The sequence below is a fragment of the Cololabis saira genome, chromosome 12 (genome assembly GCF_033807715.1).
Source record: "Cololabis saira isolate AMF1-May2022 chromosome 12, fColSai1.1, whole genome shotgun sequence".
NCBI classification, from domain to species: Eukaryota; Metazoa; Chordata; class Actinopteri; order Beloniformes; family Belonidae; genus Cololabis; species Cololabis saira.
The window spans coordinates 45,619,360-45,634,394 of record NC_084598.1 but is presented as its reverse complement, the minus strand read 5'-3'; the positions used below and the strand labels follow the sequence as shown (position 1 = coordinate 45,634,394).

The 15,035-nt window shown below is 41.2% G+C and overlaps 1 protein-coding gene across 2 annotated transcripts in view; it reads left to right on the top strand.

The window, feature by feature from the left end:
• Positions 1-15,035, top strand: part of LOC133457527 (paired box protein Pax-7-like) — a 61,294-nt gene that overhangs the window by 21,363 nt on the left and 24,896 nt on the right. For both annotated transcript variants that reach the window (XM_061736880.1, XM_061736881.1), the window contains one exon: positions 9,380-9,579. In XM_061736880.1, coding sequence (XP_061592864.1) covers positions 9,380-9,579 — 200 coding nt within the window. The remainder of the gene's footprint in view (positions 1-9,379; positions 9,580-15,035) is intronic.

Below are 15,035 nucleotides of genomic sequence, written 5' to 3'. Positions count from 1 at the left end.
TTAACAGATTTTTATCTCATCTATGTTCTAAAATTAAGTTTACTGTCAATTTCATGTCCTGAAAACCTGTTATGCAATCAGACGATCGGGTCATTAATTATGATGATCGGGTCATTGATGATGGTAATCTCGTCATCAATAATAATGATCAAGTCATCAATAATAATGATCAGGTCGTTAATAATAATTATCGGGTCATTGATGATGATGATGATCAGGTTATTGATGATGATGATCGGGTTATTGATGATGATCGGGTTATTGATGATGATAATCGGGTTATTGATGATGATAATCGGGTTATTGATGATGATAATCGGGTTATTGATGATGATCGGGTTATTGATGATGATAATCAGGTCATGGATGATGATGATCAGGTCATGGATGATGATGATCAGGTCATCATTGATCCTGGTCTAAAGGATTCGTCAGATGATTTTGTTCTTATTTTCCTTCAGTTTAGTTCAGAAATAATGAAGTGAGAACTGTTGTATTGATGATGAAACCATGATGACTGGTGTTCGACCCGCTAGCGTACGACCTGCTGGTGTTTGACCCGCTGGAGTTCGACCCCCTCAGAAGGATTTCATGAGCATCAGATTAATCCGGTCCGTTTCTCTGGCCGAGCCGTTTATCTGCTGACATATTCGCTGACCTCTGACCTTTAGCTCGTCCCTGAGTTTGACCTCTTTAGCTCGTAAATGTGCCGCGGCGCTGAGCTTCACTGATTCTCCCTGGACGTGTTTGCTGAAGTCCTGCCGAGTGTGACCAGGCCGGTCTTTCACGCCCGCCGTTCCTCTCAGTGGTCGCCCTCTGTTAGCCCTAAAGGTTCCAGGATGAGGGGGGGGTTAGCTTATAAGAGCAGCTGACCGGAAAGATCCCCGTAAACGCTTTCAGAGAAGGTGAAACCTCCACCGGCAGCCTGTCCTCCAGTTGGATCAGCACAAATCAGAGAAAACTGATGTGCAAAATAAACATCTGCTTCATTTTCACGTCTTTACAAACAGTATGAATGCAGGATGTTTCATGATCACTTGAATGCCGAGCAGTGGACGTGTTTGGACCGGCTCGACCCGTGAGCTTATCAAAGACAGATCCACCCCGACGGTGCAGTTACAACCTGGTTTATGGTCATGTTCTGATCTGGACGTCTCTTCATGTTTCAAACATGTTGCCACCTTTAGAGAAGACGCCCACCAGAGCTCGTCTGGGCCACATGACTCCGACCTCTGTGGGGGGGGGGGGTCACCCACATCAGTGGTATCTTAGACCAGTAAGACACACTTAAAGGTTGTTCTCCTTATAGTCATTCTTTTAACAATTTCTGAATCTGGTAGAATCGTTTGATCCACCGTCGATCCACAGAAAAGACTTGCCGGCACATCTTACAACCTGCCTTGTGTCCTCCATTGATGCTGTCCAGCCATGAATGTGCTTCTTCCCACTCGCGCCTGGGCTTTTGTAAGCATTTTCTCTTGTGAGGACGTGGTGGAGTAAACCAGCTCTTGATCAGGTTTTAACACGGTAACAGACCCCGAGTATGAGTTGTTGGTGATATTGTTGGGAGTATTGTTGGAGTTGTTGGTGATATTGTTGGGAGTATTGTTGGAGTTGTTGGTGATATTGTTGGGAGTATTGTTGGAGTTGTTGGTGATATTGTTGGGGGTATTGTTGGAGTTGTTGGTGATATTGTTGGGAGTATTGTTGGAGTTGTTGGTGATATTGTTGGGAGTATTGTTGGAGTTGTTGGTGATATTGTTGGGGGTATTGTTGGAGTTGTTGGTGATATTGTTGGGAGTATTGTTGGAGTTGTTGGTGATATTGTTGGGAGTATTGTTGGAGTTGTTGGTGATATTGTTGGGAGTATTGTTGGAGTTGTTGGTGATATTGTTGGGAGTATTGTTGGAGTCGTTGGTGATATTGTTGGGAGTATTGTTGGAGATGTTGGTGATATTGTTGGGAGTATTGTTGGAGTTGTTGGAGGTATTGTTGGGAGTATTGTTGGAGTTGTTGGAGGTATTGTTGGGAGTATTGTTGGAGTTGTTGGAGGTATTGTTGGGGGTATTGTTGGAGTTGTTGGTGATATTGTTGGGAGTATTGTTGGAGTTGTTGGTGATATTGTTTGGGGTCTTGTTGGAGTTGTTGGTGATATTGTTGGGGGTATTGTTGGAGTTGTTGGTGATATTGTTGGGAGTATTGTTGGAGTTGTTGGAGGTATTGTTGGGGGAATTGTTGGAGTTGTTGGTGATATTGTTGGGAGTATTGTTGGAGTTGTTGGTGATATTGTCGGGAGTATTGTTGGAGTTGTTGGGGTTATTGTTGGGAGTATTGTTGGAGTTGTTGGTGATATTGTCGGGAGTATTGGAGTTGTTGGGGGTATTGTTGGTGATATTGTTGGGAGTATTGTTGGAGTTGTTGGTGATATTGTTGGGAGTATTGTTGGAGTTGTTGGGGGTATTGTTGGGAGTATTGTTGGAGTTGTTGGTGATATTGTCGGGAGTATTGTTGGAGTTGTTGGTGATATTGTTGGGAGTATTGTTGGAGTTGTTGGTGATATTGTTGGGAGCAGAGCAGAGCCCCTCGCAAAATTTTTGTGTTTTTCGGGTCGGATCGGGTGTCTATATGTGCAATTTTAACTCTCCAATTATCAAAATACTGGATACCTTCCCCTGCCTCATCATCATCTCTTGCCTCGACGCGGGGCCCCACGGCTGCTTGAGACCCGGTCGGATCAGTGATTTTTGTAACAAATTTATCAAACGAGCCTTTCAGAGAGGCATTAAACTCTTCCATTTTCTTTAGTTTTTTTCTTTTTTCATCCCCTGATGGAAATTTCCTGAATCTGTCTCGTTCTCTCGACATTGTGTGACAGTTTGTTCCAACTCCACCGTCTGGATCAGAGCAGCTTGTGTCTGCACTTGGTCTGATCAGTTGTATTGAACAACAGACACGCGCATCATTGCACATATATTTATTGATATGCACAGACTAGTACACATTTAGGTCTGTAATGGAACGTGACTGTTGATATTTATAAGGGAAAAAAGGGAGAAAAAAAACGAGAAAAAAAAAAAAAAAAAAACGGCCCATAGCGCGAGGCCCCGTACGGTCACACGGTTCGCACACCCCTTGCGGCGGCCCTGGTTGGGAGTATTGTTGGAGTTGGTGATATTGTTGGGAGTATTGTTGGAGTTGTTGGTGATATTGTCAGGTATAAGTCAGCTCTCTGGTTTTAGCTGGAGAAGAAAAAAGAGAAAGTGTCTTCATTTGTAGACGGCTAAACAAGATCATACCAGGAAGCCTGGCCATCACAGAGGCGGGCTTGGGCCTGGAGGACACATGTGATTGGAGGTAACCCTACGGTCGGGGCCCTGAGCAGGGCCCTAACCCCCAAACTGCTCCCCGGCCGCTGGATAAATGGCAGCCCACTGCTCCTAGTGTTTATAGGCTATATGTAAGTATATGTGTGTGTGTATATATATATATATATATATATATATATATATATATATATATATATATATATATATATATATATATATATACTAACAAAAAAAGCTGATTATTTTGGGAACTTTAAAAGTGCATCAAGTCAAACTTTCTAGGTTTTTTCTCTTGACCTGAGGTCTGCTCCAACTGTCAGCTCCTTTAAATCAGGGATAAAAACATTACTGTTTACTGAAGTGTACTCTTAAATTAAACCTGCTGTACTCTACTCTACTGCCCTTATTTTTATTTATTTTTTTTTTTTTTTATTTATTTTTTTTTTTAACAGCTTGTGCTTTTTATTATTTTACTTCTTTTCTTATTCTTACCTATTTGTTATTATGTCTTGCCGCTTTTAATGTCAATGTAAAGCACTTTGAATTACCTTGTGTTGAATTGTGCTATATAAATAAATTTGCCTTGCCTTGCCTTGTACATTTGGGAGTTTAGAAAGTCAGAAATTCAAAGCTGCTTTTTTATTTCCCTCAAATGGCACTAACATGCTATCATGCTAGCTCAGCTAGTTGATTGAGCTTGCTCTGCCCCTCACAAACTTGTCTAAGTTCATGATTTTCACAAAATTATGAAGAATATGAGTTGCAAATTTACCAGTTTATAAAATCATAATTAAAAAAAAAGTATGTTTTTTTTTCAAATAGTGCCATCGTGCTAGCTCAGCCTGCGTCAGCAACATTTGATAGCTAGCTAGGTTTATTCAGATTGTGCAACTTAATTTTTTCCCTTATCTAGCCTTGAAGCGTAACAGATTAACTCATCACATCTTAAAAAGTTTGAACTCCTCCATCACTCTGGAGATTTACTGGGGCCCCCAAACAGAAAATGGCCCTGGGCCCCCAAAAAGCTGGAGACAGCCCTGGCAGGTAGGACAGGTAAACAGGGAAACTGACTCTGGGTAAAGCACACCTCGTAAATCTCTGTAGGGAAGGATGGCATTGTGGGTATTAATTCAATAACTCTGCCTTCTTCCAGAAAAATGGAATTACAGCTGTCATTACTGAATAATCAGAATGTCCCATTTTACTGCAACAATGAAATCCTGGCTTAGTCAGAAACTCAAATACAATTGTTTAATTAGATTTATTCCTTTCGAGGCAAAGACGCTCTCGCATTTTGGAGGAGCAGCTTTCATTCTCCCGATAAGAGGTAGCTTCCCCGTCGAGGGATCTACCGGAGACAAAGATGAAGTCCAGGTTTAGCTGCGCTATCAGCTGTAGGCGTCTGCCTCATTTCCATAATCTCCATTTTCCATTACCAGCTGGAGAGACGAGGCCCCCCCCCCCCGCCCGATCCTGCAGCCTAACTTTACTCTGACAGGACGTTGCATCACAGACGGGTATAAACTCTCTTTATAACGATAGCGCTGCGATCTCATTGGATAGAAGCTCAGATATAAACAAAGAGCGCTGCAGGTCACCTGGAGCAAACCCAGAACTGGAGACGACAGAATCCTGGGAACAGTTTAGTGACGGTGGGGGAGTTCACTGGTAGAGGAATCTTTCATCGCTGAATCTGCAGCAGTTTTATCGTCTATGACAACAGAAATGTGCAGACTGTTAGCTGAAGTCTTGTTCTGTATGAATGAATGAATGAATGAATGAATGAATGAATGAATGAATGAATGAATGAATGAATGAATGAATGAATGAATGAATGAATGAATGAAAGCTTTATTCCAAACAGGATAATTGGCATCGGCAAACAATACTAATTTTAATATTTTTGATACCTTGCAAATATCATTGTGGTCTCCAACCCCGGGCCGTGGGTCATTCGGTACCGGGGTGCACAGAAAGAAAAACTAATTTCTGTAGCATCCCCTGATGATGGTCGACTCTCAAACTGATGGTTCACAATGTTTTTATTCCTTGGATGTAAATACACTAAACAGACCGTAAGAGCTATAAAGGAATAAAATAATAGAGTTAGTCTTTCTACATTCACTACTTTCTACTGCCGTTAAACATTTACCGTTAAAGTCCGAAGGGCTGGATGTTTACAAGGTCTCGGCGAGACGCCTTCAAAATAAAAGCACTAAAGCACTAGATTTTTTCTGCCAAGCTTGGTCCAACATTTACAAAAAAAATGTTAAAGCTATTAACCACATCATTCTGCTGCAGTCTGGTTCTGTTGTATCAGTCTGGTTCTGTTGTATCAGTCTGGTTCTGTTGGGCTGGTTTCCAGTCAGGCAGAGACCCGGATGTCCCGGGTCCTGACAGGAAAACACTGCAGACAACACGAGTCATTTCCATCAGTTTATCTCAGCTATTGATCAGGTCTGATTTATTTATCAGGGCGATTAAAAACAACGTAATTTTCCTAATTTTCCGCCCAAATCAACCATGAATGGTTTTAATAATAATTTAAATATCCGTGATTTAAAGCAACATGGTATTCTTGAATAAAATAATAGTTTGGAGCTCTAGTTTGAGTCGTCGCTTTGTGGATTAAATTGTTTTATCCACTTTTAAGGAATTGCAGGGAAAGGCCTAATTGCAGGAGTTTAGGCCTAGCCATGTTTGATATTTATTTAAATAATAATAACAACGATCAATAATAATAATAATAATAATAATAATAATGATAACAATAATAACAATAAGAATAATGATGACAATACTAATAACAATAGTAATGATAACAATAATTAAAAAAAATAATTAATACGAATAATACGATAATAATAAGAATAACAACAACAATAAGAATAACAACGATAATAATAATAATAATAACAATAATAATAATAATAATAATAACAACAATTCTATTTCTAACAACAAAATAATAATAATATTAATAATAATGATAACTATAATAATAAAATAAAAACTAAAGTAATAATAACAATGAGAATAACAAAAATGATAATAATAATAATAATAATAATAATAATAATAATAATAATAATAATAATAGTAATAAGGATAATTATAAGAATAATAACAATAAATAAAAACAATAATAGTTATAATAATAATAGTATTAACAATGGTGATGATTATGAAAAAAAAAAAAAAAATTATAATAATATAATAATAATGATGATCATGATAACAATAATAATAATAATAATAATAATAATAATAATAATAATAATAATAATAATCATAATAATCATCATAAATTCCTTGCAGCTCAGAAGGGTTTCCCATCACTAGCTGCTCAGTCGCTATAAACATAAATCCTGGTCTCCTGGTGTTTGTCAGACGGAGGCTAAAACGTGCAGTTTGTCCTCACAACGACGGAGAGGAGCATCAGAACGGGAGGATGTGAGCGGAGGAGAGGAATCCTCCTCCACCTCTGTCCTCCTCCTCTTCAGCCTCCAACCAGCAAACAAACCGACGGAGTCTCAGCAGCCGCCCCAGGATCGCAGGGCCTTTTGGAAAGTGATCCCAGCCCCTGCAGCACCGGAGTGTCGTCACGCCGCATTACCGCTAAATTGCTTTGCAACAATCCCCATCCCTGCATCCATCCATCCATTCATGCATCCATCCATCCCTGCATCCATCCATCCATCCATTCATGCATCCATCCCTGCATCCATCCATCCATCCATCCTTGCATTCATCCATCCATCCATCCATCCATCCCTGCATCCATCCCTGCATCCATCCATCCATCCTTCCTTCCATCCACCACTTCCACCCGCGCCGGAGCCCTCTGATGTGCTCGTATCTAAATATATATTTGTTTTTGAGGAGACCAAACGTTCTGAAAGCATTGATTGAATTAATGCGACGGCCCGCGGCGACGTGTAATCCGGCCCCAATTCTCAAGTGGCAGCTTTGAGAGGAGGTGGCCGGGGGGAGAGTCCTCCCGTGGCCTGTGAGAGGAGCCTCGCTCTAATCCCATAATTCCCTGGTTCATTTAAGCACAGAGCAGCTTCTCTAGATGTCTCACACACTTTCAGGGGCCTTTTTTTATTTACAAATTCTGCACAAAGCTCTGTAAAGTTCAGGTTAAATCACCTGGAATTCATCAATTATCACTGAGCAATTATCACTAGTTACAATTTACTCAGAAATGTTGTATAATGAATAATTAAATATTTATAATCTTATAAAAAGACACGTATATATCCATTTCCATTTTCTTTAGTTTTTTTTCTTTTTTCATTCCCTGATAGAAATTTCCTGATTCTGTCTCGTTCTCTCGACATTGTGTGACAGTTTGTTCCAACTCCACCGTCTGGATCAGAGCAGCTTGTGTCTGCGCTTGGTCTGATCAGTTGTATTGAACAACAGACACGTGCATCATTGCACATATTTATTGATATGCACAGACTAGTACACATTTAGGTCTGTAATGGAACGTGACTGTTGAAATTTATAAGGGAAACAAACGAAGAAAAAAAAACGGCCCATAGAGCGAGGCCCTGTGCGGTCGCACGGTTCGCAAACCCCTTGCGGCCCTGGTTGGGAGTATTGTTGGAGTTGTTGGTGATATTGTTGGGAGTATTGTTGGAGTTGTTGGTGATATTGTTGGGGGTATTGTTGGAGTTGTTGGGGGTATTGTTGGGGGTATTGTTGGAGTTGTTGGGGGTATTGTTAGGAGTATTGTTGGAGTTGTTGGTGATATTGTTGGGGGTATTGTTGGAGTTGTTGGTGATATTGTTGGGAGTATTGTTGGAGTTGTTGGGGGTATTGTTGGGAGTATTGTTGGAGTTGTTGGGGGTATTGTTGGGAGTATTGTTGGAGTTGTTGGGGGTATTGTTGGGAGTATTGTTGGAGTTGTTGGTGATATTGTTGGGAGTATTGTTGGAGTTGTTGGGGGTATTGTTGGGAGTATTGTTGGAGTTGTTGGGGGTATTGTTGGAGTTGTTGGTGGTATTGTTGGGGGTATTGTTGGAGTTGTTGGTGATATTGTTGGGAGTATTGTTGGAGTTGTTGGGGGTATTGTTGGGAGTATTGTTGGAGTTGTTGGGGGTATTGTTGGGAGTATTGTTGGAGTTGTTGGTGATATTGTTAGGAGTATTGTTGGAGTTGTTGGTGATATTGTTGGGAGTATTGTTGGAGTTGTTGGGGGTATTGTTGGGAGTATTGTTGGAGTTGTTGGGGGTATTGTTGGGAGTATTGTTGGAGTTGTTGGTGATATTGTTAGGAGTATTGTTGGAGTTGTTGGTGATATTGTCGGGAGTATTGTTGGAGTTGTTGGTGATATTGTTGGGAGTATTGTTGGAGTTGTTGGTGATATTGTTGGGAGTATTGTTGGAGTTGTTGGTGATATTGTTGGGAGTATTGTTGGAGTTGTTGGTGATATTGTTGGGAGTATTGTTGGAGTTGTTGGTGATATTGTTGGGAGTATTGTTGGAGTTGTTGGTGATATTGTTGGGAGTATTGTTGGAGTTGTTGGTGATATTGTTAGGAGTATTGTTGGAGTTGTTGGTGATATTGTCGGGAGTATTGTTGGAGTTGTTGGTGATATTGTTGGGAGTATTGTTGGAGTTGTTGGTGATATTGTTGGGAGTATTGTTGGAGTTGTTGGTGATATTGTTGGGAGTATTGTTGGAGTTGTTGGTGATATTGTCAGGTATAAGTCAGCTCTCTGGTTTTTGCTGGAGAAGAAAAAAGAGAAAGTGTCTTCATTTGTAGACGGCTAAACAAGATCATACCAGGAAGCCTGGCCATCACAGAGCCGGGCTTGGGCCTGGAGGACACATGTGATCGGATTGATATTTATAAGGGAAAAAAACGAAGAAAAAAAAACGAAAAAAAAAAAAAATGGAAAAAAAAAAAAACCCATAGCGCGAGGCCCCATGCGGTCGCGCGGTCGCGCGGTTCGCACACCCCTTGCCGCGGCCCTGGTCCAGGCAGCTAATGTTTATCCTCCGTGCATCCAGGCAGCTAACGTTTCTCCTCCGTGGATCCAGGCAGTCGCATGGATGAAGTTTCAGATGTGGAGTCGGAACCGGACCTGCCCCTGAAGAGGAAGCAGCGCCGGAGTCGGACCACGTTCACGGCGGAGCAGCTGGAGGAGCTGGAGAAGTCGTTTGAACGGACGCACTACCCCGACATTTACACCAGAGAGGAGCTGGCCCAGAGGACCAAGCTGACGGAGGCCAGAGTCCAGGTAAGACCCTAACTCACCTGTAGAGTACAGGTAAGACCTTAACTCACCTGTAGAGTCCAGGTAAGACCTTAACTCACCTGTAGAGTCTACCTGTAGAGTCCAGGTAAGACCTTAACTCACCTGTAGAGTCCAGGTAAGACCTTAACTCACCTGGAGAGTCCAGGTAAGACCTTAACTCACCTGTAGAGTCCAGGTAAGACCTTAACTCACCTGTAGAGTCCAGGTAAGACCTTAACTCACCTGTAGAGTCCAGGTAAGACCTTAACTCACCTGTAGAGTCCAGGTAAGACCTTAACTCACCTGTCCTGGTTCTCCTACGACCCCCACAAGTGGACATTTACAGAGTCCAGGTACGACCTTAACTCACCTGTAGAGTCCAGGTACGACCTTAACTCACCTGTAGAGTCCAGGTAAGACCTTATCTCACCTGTAGAGTCCAGGTAAGACCTTAACTCACCTGTAGAGTCCAGGTAAGACCTTATATCACCTGTAGAGTCCAGGTAAGACCTTAACTCACCTGTAGAGTCCAGGTAAGACCTTAACTCACCTGTAGAGTCCAGGTAAGACCTTAACTCACCTGTAGAGTCCAGGTAAGACCTTAACTCACCTGTAGAGTCCAGGTAAGACCTTATATCACCTGTAGAGTCCAGGTAAGACCTTATATCACCTGTAGAGTCCAGGTAAGACCTTAACTCACGTGTAGAGTCCAGGTAAGACCTTATATCACCTGTAGAGTCCAGGTAAGACCTTAACTCACCTGTAGAGTCCAGGTAAGACCTTAACTCACCTGTCCTGTTTCTCCTACGACCCCCACACGTGGACATTTACAGCAATACATCAAGTAAAATACAATTATTCTTACATTTACTTTAACTGTTATTTGTAGGTGTGTCCCGATCAGGATTTTTTAGGTCCCGATCACTTGAGTTTCAGTTTCTGCCGATCCCGATTTTTCCCGATCCGATCACTTTTTTTGGCTCCCGATACGATTCTGATTCCTTTTTCCCGATCAGATACATTTTGGCAATTAATTAAGTAAAAAAAAAAAGAGGACTAAAACTCAAATTGTCCGAGACCAGATTCTGTTCAGACAACAAAAGGCGGGAAACTAAGTGGAAGTAAAAGGAAACGGTTGGAGAACATCTTGAAAGTACTTTGGTCATGATCCAGAAAACATCTTGCTCTAAACTGGAACAGTTGAGGTTACTATTCTCCAACTTTGTTGTACTGTTCTACTTCTACTATCTACGTAAAAGAGAGTGTCATCAGCATACTCTTTAATTTCAGTAACTAGTGAAGAGTGGAGATGTTTTCTTCTTGAGGAAAAATAACAGATACTTAGCTTAGCTCAACTTGACTATTCAATTAAATTCAATTTTATTTATATAGCGTCTAATACAACAGATGTTGTTGTCTTCCAGAGATCCAGAATATGAACATAAACATAAACATGAACATAAAACCCCGAGCAGTTATTACATAAACTATGGCAGGTAAAAACTCCCCTAGTGGGCAGTGGCGTCTTTGCATTAGGGGCCGGTGGGGCACGGCCCCACCAGAGTGCGCAGCTGCGCAGGGGAAGATTATGTGTCATTAAACATAAGTTCATAATAAATTTGTCTCCAATGAAATGTCCGCAGTTTTCATTTGATGCAACTTAATTTGATCTGCTGCTGACACTTTTTGTAGTGTAACTGTGTGTAAATAGTTCGCCCTGCCTGATCCAGCCTCCTCTGTTTCCGCTCGGTGGGGCTCAGCGGAGCTGGCCCCTCTGCCTGTAATGTTGTTACTGGTGAACTGCTGCGCGCGCGTGCGCGTGTACAGCGCACACACTAGCTTGGACAGTGGGGCCGCGAGCTCAGGGCCCCAGAGCGCCTCTCATTGGCTGCTCTGAATTGAAGCAGACGGCGGTCAAACAGCTCACTCTGTGATTGGCTGTTCCCAGAATTTCCCAGAATGCTTTTCGCCGTCATTTGCGGACTGAATAAAAAAAAAACTATTTCTAGCGAGAAATATATATTTTACTTTCATAATATTCACTCAGTGAATGTACATAATCACTCGCTTGTCTTTTTCAAACCGCGCCAGAATAAAGGCTGATTTATGGTTCTGCGTTACACCAACGCAGAGCCTACGCCGAGGGTTACGTAACCTACGCCGTAGGTTACGCGGCGACGCGCGCCGTACACCGGCTACGTACTTTGATTGATAGGTGACGTTTCATTCTTTCTATTTGAATGAAGTTGATTATTTGGTGAGTGTGCGATTTAGCACTTTATCAATTGAGCAGAAGTTGGAAATAAAACGTTTGGGACCACATCGACCGGATGATTTAACCATTTGTCAAGCCGGAAAAGACAAAACCAGGACATTTAATAAGGAATGGTTCAAAGGAAACTCTGGTTAACCGGGAGCTCGTCAAAAAAGGCACTCTACTGCTTTCCTTGTGAGTTCCGGTGAGTCTAACAGATTTTTATAGTGGAACTGACCATGTACTTATATTCTTTGAATTATAGTGGACTTTGTGTAATGCGCAACTGGTGATACATGTGTGGGTGTCGGTGTGGGGGGACACAACCTCACGTGGGCTCCCCGACGCTGATGGAGCTGTTTACCTGTCTGTGGTGCTGAAATGGTTGTTTGGCTGTGGTATACTCTCTGTGGTGGCTTTATTAATTGCTGTGTATTGCATGTGCGCCGTACACGCCATGCTCGTGCACGGTCGTGCTTGTGCATTGTGTTTTTATTGTTGTCACGTTGCTGTTTCGATCTTGAGTATTTGATATGAGCTCTTGAACAGTGCCCATTTGGTAGCGCTATTGATATGATAATATATGTCGTTAGATTGGCACTGTTTGTGTGATGATGGCATTATTCAGCTTCAATTTTGTGGTCAAAGGTGCTGTGGTCCCTTCTCTCACTTGATACTGATTGCATAAGATTTTCCAGCATGGCCCCACCAAAATTTACAGACCAAAATCGCCACTGCTAGTGGGAGAAAAACCTTAAACCAAACAGTGGCAAGAAAAAACTCCCCTTTAGGAGGAAGAAACCTGGACCAGGACCTGGATCATAAGGGGGACCCTCCTGCTGAAGACCAGACTGGGGGTCGGAGACGTCAGCAGCACAGCAGGCAGGTGGAAGCAGCAACGGGATGACCGGGACCGGGGGGGGTACCGGGACCGCAGGCCAGAACGCAGCTCCCGAGGCTCCGGCCTGCAAACATGCACAAAAGAGAAAAGGGGGGCCGGCACAAGAAACTACAGGAACGATGGACAAAAATGATAGCTATGAGATATTTATAAAAATAAAAGTGGAGAAGAGAGGAAGGGAAGAGGAGAGGAGAAGAAGGGTGATGTTCACCGCCCAGCGGATCATGTCGGTCCCCCCTGCAGCATAAGCCTATAGCAGCATATCTACCACGAAGCTATGTTTGAGACTAACTATTCACCTGTAGAGTCCAGGTACCACCTTCATTCACCTGTTTCTCCTACGACCCCCACACCTGGACATTTACAGCAATACATCAAGTAAAATACAATGATTCTCACATTTACTTTAACTGTTATTTGTAGGTTTGTCCCGATCAGGATTTTTTAGCTCCCGATCACTTGAGTTTCAGTTTCTGTTTCGATTTTTCCCGATCCGATCACTTTTTTTGGCTCCCGATACATTTCCGATTCGTTTTTCCCGATCAGATACATTTTGGCAATGTAAAGTAAAAAAAAAAAAAAGAGGACTAAAACTTAAATTGTCCGAGACCAGATTCTGTTCAGGCAACAAAAGGCGGGAAAGTAAGTGGAAGTAAAAGGAAACGGTTGGAGAACATCTTGAAAGTGCTTTGGTCATGATCCAGAAAACATCGTGCTCTAAACTGGAACAATTGAGGTTACTATTCTCCAACTTTGTTGTACTGTTCTACTTCTACTATCTGTGTAAAAGAGAGCGTCATCAGCATACGCTCTAAAATCAGTAACTAGTGAAGAGTGAAGATGTTTTCTTCTTGAGGAAAAATAACAGATACATAGCGTAGCTCAACTTGACTAGTCTGTTAACAGTGTGAAGCTAAGACTTCACAGATTATAGTGATGTAATAAAACAACTTTATCAGTAAAAACGTAGTGTAATGGGGGAATCAGACCCTTGCATTCATCTCTTACACTTTAGGAACAAAACAGGCTACATTTGTTGATTGAATGTTCAAATTCAAGCTTAATAAATTCAATAAATGTGCCCAGCTAACACATGTTTAACTGGGCCTAGCGGAGCTAGCATGATAGAGTATTAAGATCAATGGAGGAAAAAAGAAAAAAATGCACGGAAAGTGGAAGGAACAAAGAAAAAACTCTGATAACGTTCACCGCCATCTAGTGTTAATTAATACAAATGTCAGTTTATATACAGATGACACTCTGATTTATGTTTCCAATCAGTTTTCCACATCTTCTCTGTAAGAAAACAAAACCTGAAACTCTTCATTACTTGGTATCCTCAATGTCAGAAAACATTTAAAGAGTTGTGAGAAGAAACTACAACATTACAAAGAGATAAAAGTTTTACAGTGTTGATGATCTGAAATGCTATAATGGATAGAAATGAGCAAAGGAAATTAAATTATGAGGAAAAGAAAAACATAAAATGTCCAGTAAATGGTTAGATGTTCTAGGACAGGGGTCTGCAACCTTTATTATCAAAACAGCTATTTTTCCTTCTACAAAAAAACAATTGTCGGGAGCTGCAAAAAATAACAGACAGAAAAAAAAGATTTAAAAAGTTTCCATCTTTTATTTATTTTAGCTGTTACAACCACTAAATATAACAGAAGTGCAGTGTACATTTGTAGACCAGACCTACTTTGAAATAAATTAAACTGTGAACTATAGGCCTATTTAAGTCTATATTTGTGTAAAAGTAAAATCATTTTAGATTAGAAATGTCACCCAGAGCATTATTCGCAGAAATAGGCCTCATTAGAAAGGGCTTAAACATTTGACATGTTTTTTGTGTTTTATTAAGTGTAGAAGCTCAGATAACTCTCAGCTTCGTAAGCAGCAGAACGTGGACTAGTTTCAGCGGGTTTTAGGCAAGAAAAGACACGTTTATTTGTAGCACATTTCAGCAGCAAGGCAAATCAAGGTGCTTTACATAATAAAAGTGAAGAGGGAAAAAGCAAAGTTAAAAAAACCTGATTTAGAATAGAATAGAATAGAATAGAAGTTTATTAATCTCACAGAGGAGAAATTTGCTTGTGCAGTAGCAAACATACACACTCAACAAATGTATAAATACTAAACCTGAAAAAACGAATAATATATACATGTTAACATAATCCATCAAAGGAGTCGTTTATCTTGATTTAAAGGAACTGAGGGTTCCAGTTCCTGCAGATTTGTGGAGGTTTGTTCCAGATCTGTGGAGAATAGAAGCTGAATGCTGCTGGAGACCTGAACCAAAAC